Source organism: Rattus norvegicus, chromosome 3 (assembly GCF_036323735.1).
Source record: "Rattus norvegicus strain BN/NHsdMcwi chromosome 3, GRCr8, whole genome shotgun sequence".
NCBI lineage: Eukaryota > Metazoa > Chordata > Mammalia > Rodentia > Muridae > Rattus > Rattus norvegicus.
Window position 1 is genome coordinate 116,653,728 of NC_086021.1, and position 21,839 is coordinate 116,675,566.

Consider the following 21,839-nt stretch of genomic DNA (forward strand, 5'->3'; position numbering starts at 1 on the left):
TTACAACACTACAGGTTCGAATATTTCAATACCAGTGCTTATGAGGACGTGGCATTTCCTGACCAGCCATATAGACTGCTTTTTATCTGAGATGTTCCTGGTTTTCATAGAATTTTTTTAGTAGCTCAAAACACAGTCAGTATCTTGACTATGGCCTACATGGATTGTTACGCACAGTGTACAGAAACCTCTTACACTAAGACTCAGAAGAGTTGAGAGCTGGAGTAAGGCAGTGGGCAGGAAGACATATTTTATTTTTCCTCCCACATTAAGCTGCAAATAAGGAGCGCTTTCCTGTACATTGCAGTAAGCAATTAAAAGAAGTTATAGAGTTGGATGCAAGCGTAACCCGAAGGACAACTGGATGTGTGGAAGCACCAGTTTTCTCCATGTGCTCAGGCTAATCCTCGTTAATACTCAGAACGTTGAGTTTCTACGGAATGGGTTGCATGTCCATACATGTTTTGGTATCTACCCACACACTTTCATGTGGTATGACTGTGCATCCCAGGAGAAAGGCTGTGGTGTGTGTCTCTGCGCCTCAGTGGAGCTGAACAAACGATTGCTGAAAATGGTGTCATAAAGGTGAGCAACAAAGAACTAGTAACCTTCTCTTGCTAATTTTATCCCCCTCCACCCTCAGGACATCGTGAGAGTAATTTGAAAAGGATTGTTGTTCTTCTGTTGCCAGGGGCAACTCATCTTCTCAGTTTCTTCTCCATATATTTCTTGGTTTGGTTTGGTTTTGTTTGAAACTGTAATTTTTTTTATTGGATAATTTATTTATTTACATTTCAAATGTTATCCTCTTTCCGGTCCCACCCATGCCCCTCCCACTACTTCTAAAGCTTGGTGTTCTGTGTCTTCAGAAGATAGAGTATAATCAATAATGCTCCCTTGTTTAGACACAACATAGCTATCCTTCTGAAGCAATGATGTTTAAGACTACAGGTTTTGTTCTCATATGGGTATAATTGTAGACATTTCTGTATTAGAAATTGTGCTGATAGCCACCGGAATATGTTGGCTGTCGAAATTTCAGGAGCATCATCTGTACGAAAGCTGGCAAGGACATGTCTCTACCACAGCTCCGGGCTCCATTGGGTGTGTAGTTGTATGTCAGTGGTCTCAGGTGAGCTGCTGGCTGTCTGCAATAAGAATCTTGATAGCGTATAATGGCAGGAAGATAGGAGTATCCAGCAGTACTCTATAAACAGAATTTTGTAAACAGAAGTAGCTAATTGTTAAAAAAAAAAAAGGAAACTGAAATAAGACAGACTGCCTTGACTTCCTTTTTCTGTTTCTTTTGTTTTGAATGGTCCTGGAATGTTTCCAATCGACACAGCAGTGAACAATACTGCTTAAATGGGATTCCCTTCATCCTCAGGTCTAAGAGTTAGCACACATTCTCCCTTAGGGACAGAAAATGTAACTGCATCCATCTTGCATTCTGCTTTTTTGGTGCAGGGCACACTTACTCTTTGGAGGCAAGGAGACAAGGAGACAGAGTATAGCTTTCACTGTATCCTCTGCCTGTAGGTGTGCTTGTATGTAATCTGGAAAAGGCAGTCCTTTCACATGTTGACATCTGCGCCTTTCAACCTGCTGTTCCAGGTAGAATGCGCAGTATCTGTGACACCACCTGAGACAGTAAAACATCTGCCCCATAAATTCGCACACAGTTTGCCATACTGCCAGGCTTCCTGGTACAGAGCATTCATTCACATGTGGTCTTGTGAATCTGGTAAGTTCTTGATGTTTAGAATCTAGCAATCCTCACAATCGTTTGTCAAGAGTTCAGCAGTGGACTAGTCTCCAGTTCTGCTTACAAAATTATTTCGACAACTCCCTCATATTTGTGTTCAATTCCAAAAATTTTAAGCATTTCTTTCATTTTCAACTTTTAAAATTCCATTTAAGGTATTTACCTTGATGATACTGGTTTCAAATATTAGATAGTTACCAGGAAATTGTGCTACCTACTTACTGGTCATCTGTTGTAGTGTCCAGCTGAAGTAGGAGAAAGGATTCTGACCCCTGACACATACACATATACATTAAATATATTTTATGTATATTGCACCTTTGTTGCCAGCACTGTTTTAGTGAGACCTTAATTATATTTTGAATTTCATGGTCCATGAAATGTACACATGGTAGGAAGGAGCTGTGATCTGTTGGCTTCAGGACCAATTCTAAAGTTAAGAAATCTGCCTGAGTGGGAGAATTCTCTCTGCCTCTGACTCCCCTTTACCACTTCAGAACACAAAGGACCAGAGACATCTGGCTGAAAGCAATTTGACATCTGGCTGAGTGCTTGGAAATCTACTCTCAGATCTAGTTAGTCATGGCATCTCCAGTATGGTTCTCATTGAGTGGGTGATACCAGACTGTGCGAAGTGATTAGGAGAGCTAAATGTGTTTGCATTTGCCTCATAGCACTTGGGAAAAATTAGTAATTGAATTGCAGTCCAGATTTATATCAGCGGTACCCTACAAATGCTCATGTAACAGTGTTTATTTATAGTTATCCTGCACCTTATGGTATGGACAGAATGAAAAAGCCAGTTGGCAAAAGAGCCAAGGTTTTACTTAACACCATTACAAAATCAACAAAACACATGCAGTGGGTGTTGAATCAGAAAGGAGATGTCAGGTAACCCCGTGGCATACTGAGAAAGAACCGTAGTGCTGACCTTGATTTTCTTCCTTATCTCGTTTGACTGACTTTCTCTCTATGGCTTGCTCTACTATAGCTCAGCTTTGATAAGTTTGTAAGTCTACTTAAATATCTGAAGCTAGTTCTGGTAGTGGGTAAGATACATGGGATGAGGGAGGGAAAGCTGAGATGCTGCATTTCTTACGAGCTCCTTGGTGATGCCAATGCAGCTTGGGTATTGATTACAGTTTGAGAAAAAAAAAAAGCAAGGGCTCATTTAGTTTGAATTTTGTCTCATCCCTGTACTTCCTACGACTCTAATTTCAGATACCACAAATCTCTTTTTTTCCTTGAGCATTTCTCTCACGTTTTTATTATTATTGTATTATTATTTGAATGTACAATGGGTCTGCGTAGCTTCATATTCATTTACGTGATTATGGGTACATGGATAGCATGATGTGTATATGGAAGTCATAGGACAGCCCTGAGCAGTGTTCCTCATCTTCTAGGTTGTTTGAGATGAGATCTAATCATTGCTGCATATGCCAGGCTGGCTCAAAAGCTTCTGGTGGGTTTCCTCTCTCTGCCTATCATCTTCCCATAGGAGATGCTGAAATTACCAAAGCTCACGTGGTGTGTATGTCTTTTACATGGGTTTTGAAGATACAAACTCAAATCCTTCAGTTTGCACAACAATTGTTTTCCTCATTGATCTGTCCTCTTAGCCCTTTACTGACAATTTTGAATCACAATAATAAACAATAAATGGTACCTGATATTTAAGACTTTAGGCTGCATAAAATTAATTTCAACATTGAGTTTTTTGCATAAATTCAAAAGTATATATTTACGTACAGTTTAGTTGTAGTTCACTTGTATCGATGTAATGCTAAAGATGTTTTCACATCCCTGTTCACTTCCAAAGCCATCATCGCCTTCACAAAAATCCCACCCATGGTGCTAGAGAGATGGCTCAGCAGTGAAGAGCACTAGATGTTCTTCCAGAGAGCCAGAGTGTTGATTCCTAGCACCCACATGGTGGCTCACACACAATCTTGGAACTTGCTACTTCCAAGGGAATTGAATGCCCTCTTCTGACTTCCATGAGTACCAGGCATGCGCTTTTGGACAGATATACTTGCAAGCAAATCACTTATACATATAAAATAAAATAATTTTAAAACTCCCATCCATGATTGCATAGTAATTGATGAACATCTGTTATTAAATCTGATATTCATGTGATAAAGTGACAAGTTGTTTATTACAGAATGAGTCAATAACACATAATGATACTAATCAAAGTTAATAATATTTGTCTACCATGTGTGAGGATTTGGTAAACAATACCTTGTTAGGTGAATGGCAACAAATACTGCCAGGACATCAGAAGAAAATAAAATCCTAATTTAAAAAGATTTTAGTTCTTGATTGTCAGCTGCCAGTTGGGCCCTATAATTAAAAATAGCTGTTCTAGAGGATATTTAAAAATGCATATTTGATATGCAAGTGAGTTAGGAATGCGTGGTGCTGAGGTTCATTTGTTAGAGTCATGCGGTGTTTAGGCAAAAGAAAATGACAGGTATGAATAGGTCTTGCTAGAAGTCTCTGACATTCAGGAACCTCCATTGGTTGTGGGAAACATTAGGCTGCCTGAGGCAGTGTTAAAAGCAGCACTTCAAACCTCTGGAAGATGGCAGCTGTGCCTAAGGTTAGGATGTAAGTTAGAGAGTTCTCTGCCCAGAGCTGCTCTTTCTATAAGATCATTTTTTTATTCCTTCTTCCCAAATCCAACGCATTATTTCAGCTGATACTAAGACTTATGGCCCATACTTTAACAAAGCCTCCGCCTTATACTGCTCCAATAGCACCAGCATAAACATTATTAGATCATTCAGTATCTAGAGAATCTAGTTGACATAATATACTGTACAACTTACTGTGTGTAAGAATTCCAGGGAGAATTCTTTAATACATAGACTAATCAAACTATTTGGTTTTTGTAGTATCATTAAATAAAGTTTGTGTCACATTTAATGCCATGCAAAAGTCAGAAGTTAGAGTACTCTGATATGAAAGACCATGCTTTATAGAAAGCTATATTAGTATTTTGAAAGAAATAGAACCAGTGTAGATATAGATATTTGAACACAGGCATATTGTAGACATTGGCACATATGATTATGAAGGTTAAGAGGCACCATGAGATGTTGTCTGCAAGCTGTAGACCCTGTTGTGCTGTAGCATGGCTTGGTCCATATGTGAAAGCACAAGAGTCTAAGATCTACTCATACAAGTTCAGAGAGCTGATAGTTTTGATGTCTAACGTTAGAACTTGTGTCTGTGTGACAATGAGTCTTAGAAAAGATGAACATAAACCAGTTATGAGGAGGGGAGCTGATCCCCTTCCTCTCTTGTTGTTTTATCTGGGCACCAGCCAATGATATGGATTGTGTCCACCCACAATTGAGGACAGACTTTCCTATTCAATCCACCAATTTGTCTCACAATCTCCTGGCAACACAATCACACCTCAAAACAATATTCTTTAATCTAGCCATATTAATGCCTAAATTTAACCTTCACTCCGGTGTCTTTGACTATCTTGGGACACAAATATTTAAACATTACCTTATAAAGGTATTTCTAAAAACTTTGAAATGTCTACATTATCAAATATTATTTTCAAAATTATCTATTATCTTCAATGAAATGGACAACCAGCTAAGTAGGTGAATATCTGTAATGATCATTCTATTTTTCCATTTTAATTATGAATTTCAACTTTAATTATCTTCTTTGAGGAATGTGTGGGTGTATTTATTATTGTCTTATATTTTTGTTTATTCTTGGTTTACCAATACATGAGAAAATAACATGGAAATTATAGATGGATGAAACAAACTAGTGCCTTTACTGTAAGGCTACACTTCTGGAATCTAGATTCAGAATCTAGGTTCTGACCTTTTTCTATCAAGGGAACCACACAGAGTGGATGAGTTGATTAAAAACTCTGATCCTCTTTGCTTCAGCACAAAATGTGGATAATTATAGTTACCTGTATCTCTTGGGTCCTATGAGTCTTAATTACTTAATATTTGCGAAGCACTTGGAGATCTTTGAATTAAAAGTGCTGAGCCATTGAACCAAAGTTCAGTACAGTTATAATTGGAATGAAAGTTTGTAGTTTCCCCTCATCTTTATCTCTTTATGTCCTGTTCTTCTGTCAAGCCAAAGATTACTGATGGTTGCTACTTAACTCTACTTCTGTAACCACTTTCCCTTTCAAACCATGTTTCAATAAAAAGATTGAAACAGACCCATAATTCCACAAGTAAACAACTATTTAGTATTTATTTTTAAAGCTCACTATTCAATAAGAATATAATTATTGAACTTATTTAGTCTAGTCTGCCATTCCTTGAAGTCTTCTGTGTGCCATGTTAAACACCCCCCTCTGCTCAGAAACTCTTATAGGACCTTCTCTGTCCATAAAGCAGTATCCAATTTAGTTATTGTCATCCCTAGAACCGTATGAAATTGGGCAGTTGTTTCATCTTGTTTCTTATGACTTCTGGTATAGAGCTCTTCTAACTCTAGTCCTTCTCTCACCTCGAACCCATTCACCATTCAATCATCACCCACTTCTATCCTATACAGAGATCTCAGAATTCTATGAAAACTTCACAAAGCATTTCTTCATTTCTTACCTGAAAAGAGCATCTTTCTCTCTTTAAAACTTCACCTATATCTTCCCTGGATCATTTGTCTTTTCCTAAAGTTATGTGATGGTCTTAACTCCTTCTTAGACAGTAGAACTAGAAAATAAATCCCTTGCCTTACAATTGAACAAGTAAGGTTGATATATGACTGTGGTGAAATCAGATGAAAGTTAGACATTTTTAATGTTATTGTGCAGGTTTTCATTAGTGTGTCCCTTAGGGTTTTACTGCTGTTAAGAGACACCATGACATCTACACAATGGAAATACTACTCAGCTATCAAAACCAATGACTTTATGAAATTCATAGGCAAATGGATGGAACTGAAAAATATCATCCTGAGTGAGGTAACCCAATCACAGAAAAACACACATGGTATGCACTCATTGATAAGTGGATATTAGCCCAAATGCTCAAATTACCCTAGATGCACAGAACACATGAAACTCAAGAAGGATCACCAAAATGCGATGCTTCACTCCTTCTTTAAAAAAGGGAACAAGAGTACCCTTAGGAGGGGATAGGGATGCAAATATTAGAACAGAGACTGAAGGAACGGCCATTCAGAGACTGCCCCACATGTGGCCCATATATATACAGCCACCAAAACTAGATAAGATTGATGAAGCTACGAAGTGCATGCTGACAGGAACCAGATATAGATCTCTCCTGACACAGCCAGAACATGTCAAATACAGAGGCAAATGCTAGCAGCAAACCACTAAACCGAGAACGGTACCCCTGTTGGAGGAATTAGAGGAAGTATTGAAAGAGTTGAAGGAGCTTGCAACCCCATATGAACAACAACGCCAACCAACCAGAGTTTCCAGGAACTAAGCCACTACCCAAACACTATATATTGACTGACCCTGGGCTCCAACTACATAGGTAGCAATGAATAGCCTAGTAAGGGCACCAGTGGAAGGGGAAGCCCTTGGTCCTGCCAAGACTGGACCCCCAGTGAATGGGATTGTGGGGGGAAGGAGGTAATGGGGGGAGGAGGGGAACACCCATATAGAAGAGGAGGGGGACGGTTAGGGGGATGTTGGCCTGGAAACTGGGAAAGGGAATAACATTTGAAATGTAAATAAGAAATACCCAATTTAATAGAGATGGGGAAAAAAAAAGAAACACCATGACCAAGGCTACTCTTATAAGGGCAACATTTAATTGGGTCTGGCTTACAGGTTCAGAGAGTTCAGTCCATTATCATCATGGCGGCATCCAGGCAGGAATGGTGATGGAGATGAGAGTTCTACATTTTTATCTGAAAGCTGCTAGAAGACTGGCTTCCAGTCAGCTAGGATGAGAGTCTTAAAGCCCACATTTACAGTGGCACACCTACTCCAACAGGAACACACTTCCTAGTAATGCCAGTCCCTGGGCCAAGCATATTCAAACCACCACAATGTGGTTTTAATAGGTCTGTACCCTATACAACAGAATTAAACATTAATTGATCTTTCTGTAACATTTCATTATCCTTGATAGTTACAGAAAACATTAAACTGTTTTCTTTTGCTTACATACATAATCCAAAGAGATTAGAAGTAAATAAAGCTTTTGTGGTCCTCTCACCCCCCTTTTTTTTTTTGACTTGCCTCTATGATTATTTAGTTCTTCTCAATTTTGGCCATGAAAATTTAGTTCTAACATGATTAACTTAAAGCAAGAAAACATTTATCTTGGCTTGCACTTCATGGTCACCTGGCACCACTGCTTCTAGGCATAATGTCACAGAGCCCCAGTTCCTATGGCTTCTACCTTGTCCTAATGACCATTTAACAACTGATCCATCAATAGATATACCATTGATAAGATGAGAGCCCTCATGATCTATTCATAGTCTAAATGACCTACTTCTACACATAGCTTCAGTGAGAACCAAGTCTTCAACTCACTAGGGGAAGATCTAAATGATGACCATGATTAAGAACAGTTCTAATAGAATCTTTATCATGCTGGCTTTAGAAAGTTGGCCTCTGTGATTTGTTTAACTATAGGAAATGATCCCCAAGTTTCATAAGCTCCCTCTTTGTCATACACTTTCTCTACCTTGTGATTAATATTCTAAAACTGGCATAAAGTTCTGGTAGTAAAAACGAGAGTGAGGAGACCTATTAGTTTTGTGACATTTGACAGAATTAGAAGTGTAATTGCTATAACTATGTGACCATGATGATATTAACTGTCCTCTCTTTGCAACAATTTAATTTGATGAAGATTATGAATGCTTTATAATCTTTTAGACAGCACAAGTTATTGTGGTACGATAGTAGAGGAACAAGCTATCATGAATATTGCTCTGGTTGGATGTTTAGGTCTTGTGAGTCATGCTTCTAACTAAGCTTTCTTTTTTCTTTTTTCTTTTTTTCTATGTAACATACTTTATATTGACTTTACTGAGATGAAGCTAAGAAAGTCTTCCTAGAACCTATTTTCTTACAGAAGACAGGCCATAACTAGTAACTACTGTTAATGGTTGGTGGGGGAGGCATAAAGCACCAAATATAATCATGATAATGTAGAATCAAGGAGAAGCCAACGTGTGCTGGCGTAATTAGAGAAGGTGGCAAGTACAGCAAATTTTAGTGCTTAAACTAAACTTGGCCATCATGAAAGATGGCCAAGGCTCAGTTCCCTAGAGGTAGAGAGGAGAAAGCTCTATTTTCAGGGAAAATCAAATAATTTCCACTGATGACAAAGGATCACAGGGACCCTGGCCTACTCAGAAGTGAAGTCATTGTAAGTTTTTGTGTGAGAGAATAGCATAGGAGTGTTTTGTCAGGAGTTTAATAGGACAGAAAGGGTGTCCCACACAACAAGGAGAAATGATGGTCAAAAATGAGATGATAAAGCCTGATCCAGGATGGTAGCAGTGGACTGGAAAAAGAAATATTGGTAAAATAAGTTTGGATGGAGACATTAGTAAAATGTCTATACAGGAAGACTATACAGGAAATGTGGTGTCAAACTTTATATCAAATTCTATTCTGAACATTTTAGTCAATTCCAGGATTACCCAAAGTATCAGAAAGCCATGATTTAAAAAGCCAGAGCTTGGCATGACGGTACATGTCGTATCCCAACACTTCAGAAGCTGAGTCAGGAGGATTGAAACTGGAGTCAAGACCGTCCTGGTGTACATAGTAAGAAACATACAATAAACAGGCAAAGTGGGTCATGCTTTTGTGCTCACAAAAAGTATTGAGTTACTGTTCAAGGTGTTTTCTGAAGTCTTGATAGCAAATAGGCCAAAAGGATTGCTAAAATACCACTAGGAGGGTGTCAGAGGAGTGGGGCTAGGTGTATTACCGCCCAGTTAATTACTGAGTCTACTTAGATGCTCAGCCTGGGACAAAGTCTATGTGTAGACTTACAGGGAAAGCTGAGTCATATTTACTCAGAGGCCAATTGTTTACTTAGAATTTGCTTATGAATTGCTGAACCAGTGATAGACAGAGCCTTGAGTGCTTTCTGTATCAGAATGTTACCAATAAAACTGATAAATGAGACACACCCCGCCCCCCCAAAGGCTGAGGAAACCTTTTTAAGTATAGAAAAATGTATCATTAAAAGACTCATTGGTGTAACAGTGATAAAACACTGTGGCTAAAATGCCTCAGTACCTCCAGTCATTTAAAAGCATATAACCTTTAGTAAATGCTTACAAAATTCTACGTCTCATTACTTCTAAAATTCATTTTCTTTTGTTTTTTCTGCTTTTATAAATGTACTTAAGTTATATATATATATATATATATATATGAGTTTTCAAGAGGAAAAATGGCTTATAATGGCAAATCTTCACCAACGTGGTATAGATGACTAAAATATTAATTAATTAATTAATTTATGAGATAGGGTCCCTCTGGTTAGCCTGGAACTCATATGTAAAATAGGCATAGACTGGTTTTGAATTTATAAAGATCCACTTGTCCCGATTTCCTGATTGCTGGTGTTGAAAGTATGCACCAGTATAAAATAGTTTAAATATGTATTATTTCATTGACCTAAATTTGAAGGTCCCTTGAGTCCTTCAAATGTAGACTTGTGATATTAGGAGAAAAGTTTCCTTCAGTGGTGTACCACCTGCCCAAATCCAAAACCTTCATGCAAGATCCATTTCTGTAATGGTGCTGGATATAAAACACTCCTAAAATTTTAGATATTAGCAGGACTAACAGGTGTATTTTCCTCAAGCCGATTTGCCTTTCTAATCTTAAATCATTATGTGGTCCAAGCACTTTCTCTTGTCAATAGTATAAAATATGATACAATCAAACAAATATGAACAAGCTTACTCTCCTCTTAGTAACTTACAAATTCATACTGGTTCATTGGATCCAAACTAAAAGCTGCAAAGATACTCTATAGAAACAAAAATTCCTAGGACACAAGTGGGCAAGTGGCTTAACACCCTTGGCTAAGGACGAGGTGGCTATAAGTAATGGAGATGCTGTGCAGAGCAGGGAAGATGGCTTTCAAACAGTGTCCAATCTCCTGAGGAAGGAAGATGCAAGCCTTCTTCAGAGGGATGCTACACTAGTCTCAAATCGTTGCCTGGACTTGAGTGTGAAATGTCTCACTTTCCTTCCTGTCTGGCTGTGCTTGGGTAACTAGCTCTGTGAACAACTTCTCTTACTGTGGCTGGTGTGTGGAGGCTATGCGCATCTATGAAGTCTGAAACTGTTGTGTGCATTGCTCTCCTGAGGGGAAGAGCCTCAAGATAATTGTGATGCCACTGTAGCATTGAGGAGGGCTTTACGGTCCCACTTCAGTGAGAATTCTGTAGCTTGTGTGCATAAGCTGTCTATGTGGCCTGTTCGGACGCCACATAGGATCATTGCTGTCTTCTCGTTGATTGGCTACCCCTACCGTCCAAGCAGTTCTGAGTATGTTTACCATTTATGCAAACTGAAGGTGTATACATGAGGAAATTTCCATTGGTGGTAGACTACCTTGTCTCTTTCAAAAGTGGATGATAGAAACTTTGATTTTTCAATACTAAAGCTTTCGGCCATTTCTGCACTATTGACTGGAGGTAGGTTATTTTTGTGTTCAGCAACTCATCGTGGACAGAAACATAATTCTTTTCTGGTGGACTTACCCTGCATAATGAGTGCTGTGCGTGTATGTCTTTACGAGTCTATGTTCCACAGCTGATAAGTAGAAAGAAAGTTAGCACGGTAGAGTTAAAGGAATTCTACTTGTTACTACTAAGAGGCACAATGCTTCCGGTAAGTAACTCAGAAGTCTTCCACCACCTGACGTAACCTTGGTTTGGTCCATAGGTATGTCTTAATTTTGCTTCTTATTCAATTTTAGTTGGGTTTGCAGAGCGTGCTTAAAGATGCAAGCCAAATTCTAAGAGTGATTTAACTTTGTGGTATGTTGTTAAGAGGCATCATAGGGAACTTCAAATGCACAGAAAGAAACCCTAGCTGCCAGTTCCAAAGTGTGTAAAATACTACTCAGCTTTGTAAAGGTATGACAACTCAGTGTTACACACACGCGCGCGTGCACACACACACACACACACAGGAGTTCTGCTAATGAGAAGTTGCGCTCTCTTTGGTTTGCCAAAACAAGCCATCCAAGTACCATGGGAGTCTGGAGAGATGTCCGCACGTGAAAGGCATTGATTGATCCGGACTTGAATGCCTTTCCTTGAGGACTAGTCCAGCTTTCCCCTTTCTCTTGTTTTCATACCTGCCTCAGGCACATCATTAGAACAAACCTACTGAAAACGAATTGTTTGGAAATAAGCAAAACCTTCTCAGATGCAGTAAAACCTAGAGATGTGCTCTCTAGTTCCTAAAGTTTCTTCATGACACCAGACAAATCCTGTTTGGCCTTTAGCTTCCCTATCTGAAAAACACCGTGGTCCGAAGTGCTGTCACACTGCCTCTAGGGAGAAAGGCCCGTCCCAGCTCTCCTGCTCAGAGCTGCAGCCAGCCGGCCCTCTAGCCACTACTGTTTCCACCACACATTCCTACCAAGGACTGTGCTGCTGACTTGAAAGGAAGATTACTATTCCACTTGCAGTTGTTGCTTAGTAACATGTGTGATTGTGTTTCTGGTGACGGCGTGAACAGAGATCATTAAAAATTAAACCCCCAGAGCTGCTAAAGTGGGAGGAAGTGGGAGCGGGGAAGCCACAGTGCCGTCACTTGCTTAGAAACCGTTTACTCTCAGGCTTACATGTAAATCTTGAGGAAAACACTGCATGTCTCTGGTTTATATTAAGCTACATACAGCACGGTAACTGACATTGATTTGTGTCCCCTGCAGCTGGAGTGGATCAGTAAGACATTAAAAAAAAAAGAAAAAGAAAAAAAGAAAGAAAAAAGGTCTGAAATTACAAGCAGATGGGCCACATGGTGTCCCCAAGAAAGTAAGGTCTAACCTGTTCTGTGTCTGTCTCTGCTTCCTTCCCACAGTTCCACCAGGTGAGAAGAGTGATGACCATCCTTTTCCTTACTATGGTTATTTCATACTTCGGTTGCATGAAGGCTGCGCCCATGAAAGAAGCAAACGTCCACGGACAAGGCAACTTGGCCTACCCAGCTGTGCGGACCCATGGGACTCTGGAGAGCGTGAATGGGCCCAGGGCAGGTTCGAGAGGTCTGACGACGACGTCCCTGGCTGACACTTTTGAGCACGTGATCGAAGAGCTGCTGGATGAGGACCAGAAGGTTCGGCCCAACGAAGAAAACCATAAGGACGCGGACTTGTACACTTCCCGGGTGATGCTCAGCAGTCAAGTGCCTTTGGAGCCTCCTCTGCTCTTTCTGCTGGAGGAATACAAAAATTACCTGGATGCCGCAAACATGTCTATGAGGGTTCGGCGCCACTCCGACCCCGCCCGCCGTGGGGAGCTGAGCGTGTGTGACAGTATTAGCGAGTGGGTCACAGCGGCAGATAAAAAGACTGCAGTGGACATGTCCGGTGGGACGGTCACAGTCCTGGAGAAAGTCCCGGTATCAAAAGGCCAACTGAAGCAATATTTCTACGAGACCAAGTGTAATCCCATGGGTTACACGAAGGAAGGCTGCAGGGGCATAGACAAAAGGCACTGGAACTCGCAATGCCGAACTACCCAATCGTATGTTCGGGCCCTTACTATGGATAGCAAAAAGAGAATTGGCTGGCGGTTCATAAGGATAGACACTTCCTGTGTATGTACACTGACCATTAAAAGGGGAAGATAGTGGATTTATGTTGTATAGATTATATTGAGACAAAAATTATCTATTTGTATATATACATAACAGGGTAAATTATTCAGTTAAGAAAAAGATAATTTTATGAACTGCATGTATAAATGAAGTTTATACAGTACAGTGGTTCTACAATCTATTTATTGGACATATCCATGACCAGAAAGAAACAGTCATTTGCGCACAACTTTAAAAGTCTGCATTACATTCCTCGATAATGTTGTGGTTTGTTGCCGTTGCCAAGAATTGAAAACAAAAAGTTAAAAAAAATAATAAATTGCATGCTGCTTTAATTGTGAATTGATAATAAACTGTCCCTCTTTCAGAAAACAGACAAAAAAACAAAAAACAAAAAAAAGCAAAAACAAAAATTTGAACCAAAACATTCCGTTTACATTTTAGACACTAAGTATCTTCGTTCTTGTTAGTACTCTGTTCTACTGCTTTCAACTTCTCATAGCGTTGGAATTAAAACTATGTCAAGGTGCTGTTGTCATTGCTTTACTGGCTTAGGGGATGGGGAACGGGAGGGGTAGATTTCTGTTTGTTTTGTGTTTTATTTCGTTTGTTTGTTTGTTTTGTTTTTTTAGTTCCACCCGGAGTAGGGATGGAGAAAATTTCTTCACTCTCCATTCTGGTTGATAAAGCGTTACATTTGTATGTTGTAAAAAATGTTTGCAAAATCCAATCAGATGACTGGAAAACGAATAAAAATTAAGGCAACTGAATAAAATGCTCACACAACACTGCCCATGATGTATCTCCCTGGTCCCCCAGGTCACTCTTCTGGCATGGGTCAGGGAAAGCTGCTTTTATTGGAAAGACCAGCATTTGTTTAAAGCACATTCTTTCCCTCCCTCCTCCCATTTTGGTCCCTTTCTTTTTTGTTTTGTTTTAAGAAAGAAAATTAAGTTGCGCGCTTTGAAATATTTTATCACTGCTGTGAACAGATGAACAATGTGTGTCATTTCATGACACTCGTGGAAAACAGTGATTTTTTTTTTATTTTTTGCCCTAAGGAGAAACAAGTAAGAATAACCGAAAATGTTCTTTTTTTTTAAAGGCATAAACAGTGGATAAGTTATAATATGGCCTAACAATGTTTGCAGATAAAAGATATTGCATACAGCCAGATACTAGAGCAGGGATCCACACTGCCACTGAAATGCGACTGAATGGCCCTGTGGAGGCTAAGTGGAGCTGACATACTATTTCCTGGCAGAGCAGGAGGAATTTCTGAGTGGCCATCCTGAGGTCTAGATGGAGGTGGGGAATGGTACTTGAGACATTCCTAAAGGAAGGCTCGGAAGCACCCTTCAGAGCAGGCTCTGGAATGATGTGTCAAGTTTCTTAGGCCTTCTGCTTTAAGTGCCTACGTTACCTAACAGTGCTCAAGAGGTTCTCAATTGGAGAACCACACTCAAATCCATTTATGGCCTCCATCCCATTTTAAATAATTATGGATAAAGTTGGATTAACCTGGAGCAGCTTTGGATCCAAATATGGCATAGCAGTGATGCTATCAGTGCAGCATGATGGGAAATGTTTGCTGTGAAGAGACTTAACTTTCTTTGCGCTTAGACTTCAGGAAGCCTAGGTTTTATTTATTTATTTTTTTGAGACATTTTGGTGAAAGGAAAAAAGAAAGAAGAAAACAAACAAACAAAACCAGAAAAAGCACCAAAACTTAGGCAGAATGAGCAATGTCTGTCTGTAAGGGCTAGAATGACAAGGCATAGGAAGGTGCTTTCACTGTGAAAGAGACAAGAACACAGGAGGAAATACTGCTTAAGTGAAGAGCACAGAAAGCTCCTGATAGTTCTGTCCATTCAGCACAAGGGTCCCTTCTACACTTTACCTCTTGGGGTTAGGAGAAGTCAAGCTGGAAGCCTGAATGAATGGCCCCAATGAGAACTAGTGTTAAGCCCATTTCCCTAGTGAGGTTTTCCGCCAGCGCGAATGTGTTAGTGGTTACCTGACTGGGCTCCTGGGCATCAGAAAAAGAGGCAAACAATTGCTTCATCTTAGGAGTGGAAAGGGTGAAACAAAGTGGCTGTCCACTGTGACTCAGGGAGTGAAGATACCATCAGCAAATAGTTTCTTTTTGTTCAACTGTTCCTTTAGAACTAGTCTGTCTTCTGGAGTCCCACTGAATCCCCTGTTTTTGGAAGACTTCACGTAGCCTAGATTGTTTTGTGCCGTTTGACAACATTAATCTCTGTCATCATTTTTAACCTATTAAGGAATGCTTTGAATATCTGCTATATGCTAACTTTTTGCAGCTTCATTCTGAGAGACGTTAGTCAAACAAATAAAAGGAGCCCCATCACAATCTCACGGTATTCGAAGGGCCAGGTCGATTAGGTGGCTTCATAGGAGACCCTCCGCAACTGTGTGGTCAGTGGCTGGCTCTCATACCCACTAAGATACATCATAGCTCCATGTCGGTGGTTTATGTTGACCTGAGATTGATTTGTTAAAATCTCTCCTCTGTTTCTGTTCGTTCTGTTTCCGTCCTGTTCTGTTCTGTTCTGTTCTGAAAGTCTTGCTGTGGTCTCTTTTTGGCAGAAGTGTTTCATGCATGGCAGCAGGCCTGATGCTTTTTATAGTGATTCCCATTGAAACTGTAAGTAAATGTCTGTGGCCTTGTTCTCTCTATGGTAAAGATATTATTCACCATGTAAAACAAGAAAAATATTTATTGTATTTTAGTATATTTATATAATTATGTTATTGAAAAAAATTGGCATTAAAACTTAACCACATCAGAAGCCTATTGTAAATACAGGTTCTATTTAAGTGTACCAATTAACATATAATATATGTTTTAAATATAGAATTTTTAATGTTTTTAAATATATTTTCAAAGTACATAAAATCTGGGGGTTCTGGGTTTTTTCTCTTCACTGTAAAATATGAAAATGTGTTTTATTATAAATACATGTGTTCCTTGCTTTAAGACCATCCTGACTAGTGGTAGCAATTGAACAGTTCTCCACACAGGAAGCTGATTTCAAAGCATGGGGAGGCCAATCCTGCAGTCTGTAAGCTTCAGAGAAGCTCCAGGATTGGGCCTGTCTTCTGTGGTAGAAGACAGGAGTGTCATTTTCTAGGACACTTGAGACTTTTCCCTTTGAAGTGATATACTTTCATCAAATACCAAATCATGCATCCTAGCAACATCAGGATTCATGAACCAGGGCTGGCAGGCTCTATTTGATTATAAAATAACTGTTTTTTTAAAAAAAAATCAAAGTAGGTTTACTTAGGGATAATGAGAATAAATTGGCTCAAATTTAGAAAGTCAATGACTGAAAAACCTGCAGAAATTCAATATTTGGAGACAGGTCATGTCCCCTTGGTTTGGAAGTGATGCCATTTGCAGCATGTGCTTGTATCCATTGCACTGATTTAATTTTTGTATGTGGAGCATGCAGATTTTATATCATAGTATCCATGATCTAACAGATTGCTACAATCTCTAAAAAGATTTGCCTCCATGATGGCTGCCAAGCCGCTGGGTAATTTAGTTAAAGTGTTTAAAGTTATCACTAAATCTTAGGGAAATAAATGGAAGGATTTTCAATTATAGAAAGGGCCATTAAGGAAGAAAGCATCTGCTCTAACTCCTAAGCTCCCTGTTTGAGCACTGACAGCCCATCCCAGAAAGTGGTGAACTATATCTGTACAATGTATCATTTCTATTCAAACATACACACATGGTTTCCTCGTATATTGTCTTATAAATAAGGATCAGGAAAGTCATAACAAACACTGACTTGTGTTGTATATATGCAAAAGCAAATCAAATGGGATGAATGAATCGAATCTGCTCAGTGCATTTGCAGAGCTCTCTGACCTCGAAGAACAGCCCCCCACTCCCAGACACATAGCCATGACAGCCCAGCCATGAAATTAGAACTTTACAATACTTCAGGCTTACCTAACTTTCATAGTTAACAAAGACTAAAACATTTTGGGAAGGACTGAGTAGCAAGAGGGGAATTAAATAGGACATCCACATTTGTGGCATTAAAAGGGGTTTGGGAAATAGGATGAAGTTTCCATTAGCACCAAAGGTCAGAGCAAAAGCTGTAGCTTACTGAGCCAACACAAAAGGTCACCTTAGCTATAACCAGAGAGAAGAGGGAGAGAGAGAGAGAGAGAGAGAGAGAGAGGAAGAGAGAGAGAGAAGTCAGAGGAACAACAAAAAATGGAAGTATTGCTGTGAAATTACTCAAGTTGGAGTTAAACAAGAGTAACCAGTTTCCACTGGATTAAATGTTTAATCATTAAGGAGCTTGGGAATAAGTTGCATGATTTGCTCTGTTGCTTCCATCACATTAATGAGCCTCTGTGATCATTCGATGTGTCTATGAAGTTGTTTTATCATCTATATTGATTTTATCAATGATATCCCAACTGTTAGTGAATATTTGGAGTAGGTCTTGGAACGAAAGAGTGAAATTGTCTAATATTCATTGAAGTGATTAGCAGGATCTAGAAAACAGGGCAGACCCCTTTGAACTGCAATAAGAGACTTCAGGCCTTACCTTGGGTCGGCTAGCATTCCTGGCAACATTATTATTATTTCCTCCTATTCTAACAACAAGAGTGTTCTATAAGTCAACCAAGCATACATACATACATATATACATACTACATACATACATACATATATACATATATACATACTACATACATACATACGTACATTGAGTATTTAGCCTGGAAAGAACCATAACTGATATGGTTAACTTTAACATGCTGACCAGAAATATTATTGTTTGATGAGACGTGGGTCATTCTTTGATCTGTGTGTTAACTGTTGCCTTAAAGGTCAGTCGTTTGATTTAGAAAGTTGAAGGGAAGTAACTGTGACTGGCTCTTTTTTAGTTACTTTGACCTTTCTCTAGCTGAACTTCTATGTGAGAGCCAAGGATGGTGACCTGAGTGGGTCACAGTCACTATAAAGCACCCAGCATGCTTACACAGTCCATCTAGTGAACACTCTAATTGCAGCTCTATGGCCAGTCTTTTGAGCATCATCTATGCTTTTAATTTTAACAAGTATTCTTTTTTTTTCTTTTCTTTTTTTTCGGAGCTGGGGACCAAACCCAGGGCCTTGCGATTGCTAGGCAAGCGCTCTACCACTGAGCTAAACCCCAACCCCACAAGTATTCTTTCTAGGGAAAAATCCTTACCTTTTAACATATGATATGTTAAATTATAATATGTTAATTATAATATGTTATTTAAAGAACAACTGTCACATTAATGACATAAATACTGTGGCATTTTACACATTCTATCATTCATTAACAAAAATCTATTTATGTGGCATGACATAGGATTTCCACAAGCCTTTACCTCAGTTCCTTTTATAACTTGGTAAGCCATCACCTCAAAAGCTCCTAACCTGACATTTGCCTGGCATCTGCATGCTTGGTAATAGCAGTTACCTCATGCTAGTCTTACAATTAATAAATCACACCAAACACACATATACAAAGCAACCTTTGCATATATTCTATATTTATGTATGGGCTGCTATTTACCTTTAATCATGAAATATGAAGAAAGTAGTTTCCTTCAGAAGAAAAAACTGTTTCCTTTACCCTGAAAACAATCTCACACGAACTGTTAGAGTTAATGACAGGATGTATCTGAAGCATGTAAATACCAAGGAGTGAGTTGAAACAGCTTGAGGAGTCCCCATTTCAAAAGGACATGGGGATATGCTTCTGGGGCTCTCTACTTCACTGCTGTGTATCCTTTCAAACCATTCCTGAGAAACAAAGAGCCACTCTGTGTATAATGTATGGACTAAGGGGAGACAGTTTTGTTTAGCTTACATGCTCACAATTTGTAAAAGTTTTTAGCAAGTACCATAGTGTACATTCTATTTATTTAGTAAAGTTGTATCTATTCAACCAAGGCCCAATATTTAAGAAACAGTCTCTGAACTGGAATTCAGTGCAGGTCAGAAGGGGAAACTGACAAAGACGTAGAAATAGACATTTTGTTTTTAAACAGTAGAGTCCTTCTCTCAAACCTGCTAAACAGTGTTCACTTGGTGACCAGTGTCCCTATTCCTCTCCGGCTGCTCTAGTACAGTGAGTGCCATACCGATCTCCAACCACTAGCAGCAGTAGCTCTAGAGAAGCTTTAGAATTGCATACTCTTAGGCCTCTTTCTAGACTCAAAGACTGGGAGGCTCTGGGGCTACCCTATAATATGGTTAACAAGCACTCAGATTGTGTCGTGAGTATCATTAGAAAGAGACTCCAACCTTACCCAGTCTTCCATATGTTTATCTGGGTAGCAGGGTGTTAGCACAGCCCAGGTGGTTAGAACTATGGTTTCTTATCCTGCCAGGACGCTATCTCTTTCCAAGACTCCAGCTCCCCTACCTTCAAATAGTCTAGATTTCCACTTCCTGAAGAGCAGTGAGTGCTTAAAAGTGGAATAATGCTCAGGGTGGCACTGACAGCTTAAAAGCCTACATGGAAATGTATGCAAGAAAAGCTCACTCCAGTTGAGAGTGGACATTTTGTTTTCTTTCCTTTCAAAGTCACAGGAGGAATGGAGTCAGGGTTCAGAGCGTGTAATCATTTCTTATACATTTGGGATGACTATAAGAGCTGAGAGGCAACATGCAGCAGGCTAATAAAGTAAAGCTTAGTTTACCTAAGAAGGTGGGGTGTGCCCATGACAACAGCCCTGTCTCTATGAAATACTGTTCATAAGTTAACTATGCATGCTGGCCTAATTAGCCATTAACAGGATGAGGAGCCCCTAGGCTGACCCTCCAGAATGGGCAAGTGTCTTCCCCAGTCTTTGTGACTTACCTTTCCCTTGTAGGAATTGGCTTGTGGAATTGAGGCCCGACTCTCTTGCCCATGTTATCACTCTCTGTATGTGTGTCTCTTTCTGTATGTGCATATTCTAGATTTCAGGCTGCATTTGAAGAAGAGGGAAGGCTGTCCAAAATTATTCCCCATTTGCCAATATGGAAGACTAAATTATGGCAATTATGGCAAACTTGGCTGCAAAGACAAGGAGCCTGGTTAATTAAGCCATAACTAGGCTTGCCAAGACACTTTGAGTCTCTTCTTACTCATAGGGAAGGGCAAGCTGGACTGTCTTGGAGTAAGATTTTAGATCTAAGCCACTCTACCTACTCTATTACGTGCAGTAAAGAGATTACAAAAGAGATTTCTGAGGTGCTTTCATGACGGAGAACATCTCTCTTCATTCTTGGTGCCTCTTTTACTTGACAAACGCGTCAAGACTGTGTGGCAGCTTGAATGACTACCCCCCAAAAGAGTTTTCACTTTAAATGCAGCGTATAAAGTTTATATTTTTAACCAAATATGTAAAAAGAAAATGCCTTGGCAAAGCTGACCAACCACAAGGTGTGAACTTTTTCTGCCTGGTTCTAAACTTACTTTCGAAGCTAGGGAGACAATGCTGCTTACCCGGTCTTCATTTCTTTCATCCTCACATGCCCTATTACATGGTGCCTGGCAAAAAGAGCTCCAGCATGTAACTAAACTGTGGTGAGAGATGCCAAGTGAAAGTGCTGGATTTACATCCCATTATCACAGTTTCAGACATTAACAAAGTGGGCTCTCAATTCGCTTCTGTGGCCATTACCTCTTTGCCAAGGCTGTGCATGTCTCAGCTTGCCTCCCTGCCACTTCTGAACACTAAGCAGATTCACTGCTCTCCTGAGAGCTAGATGGCTCATAATTGGATGTGGAGATGCCATTCTGACTAAAGCTTTGGTCAGCATAGGGGACCAAGCTCATTGGCATGTTATGGCCTAGAATCCTCATTCCAGACTCCAAGCTTTGGATTATTCCTGGCCTAGAGTCCTTCGGGCATGAATCTGTCATAGATCTGTTTCCTTTGTACGCCTATCTTTTCCTAATGCTATTTTATTCCTGGCCTCCCTTTGATGCTTTCCAGGGTCTGTGTCTTCTGGGTCCCATCTTCTTACCTATCAGAAGGCAGACACTATGGCCATTACGGTTACAGAGTTTGAAGCCTGGCCCATGTGTCTGAATTCCAGCCCTGCTACTACAGCTCTGTGACTATACAAAAGTCACTCACCTGATCTGTCTCTGTTTCCTCACCTGTAAATCAAATGGGTTAAAAAATTCATATCTTACAATTTTGTGCCAATTAAATAAGGAAATACACATAAAACCTTGAGGGGAAAAGAGC

The 21,839-nt window shown here is 39.7% G+C and overlaps 1 protein-coding gene across 11 annotated transcripts in view; it reads left to right on the forward strand.

The window, feature by feature from the left end:
- Window positions 1–16,485, forward strand: part of Bdnf (brain-derived neurotrophic factor) — a 50,580-nt gene extending 34,095 nt beyond the window's left edge. For 9 of the 11 annotated variants that reach the window (NM_012513.4, NM_001270631.1, NM_001270632.1 and 6 more), the window contains exon 2: window positions 12,828–16,485. In NM_012513.4, coding sequence (NP_036645.2) covers window positions 12,828–13,598 — 771 coding nt within the window. In that variant the 3' untranslated portion in view covers window positions 13,599–16,485. Of the gene's footprint in view, window positions 1–514; window positions 586–12,827 lie in introns of all 11 variants that reach the window. The other 2 variants (NM_001270634.1, XM_006234684.5) reach the window with 2 other exon arrangements.
- The last annotated feature ends 5,354 nt before the right edge of the window (window positions 16,486–21,839 follow it).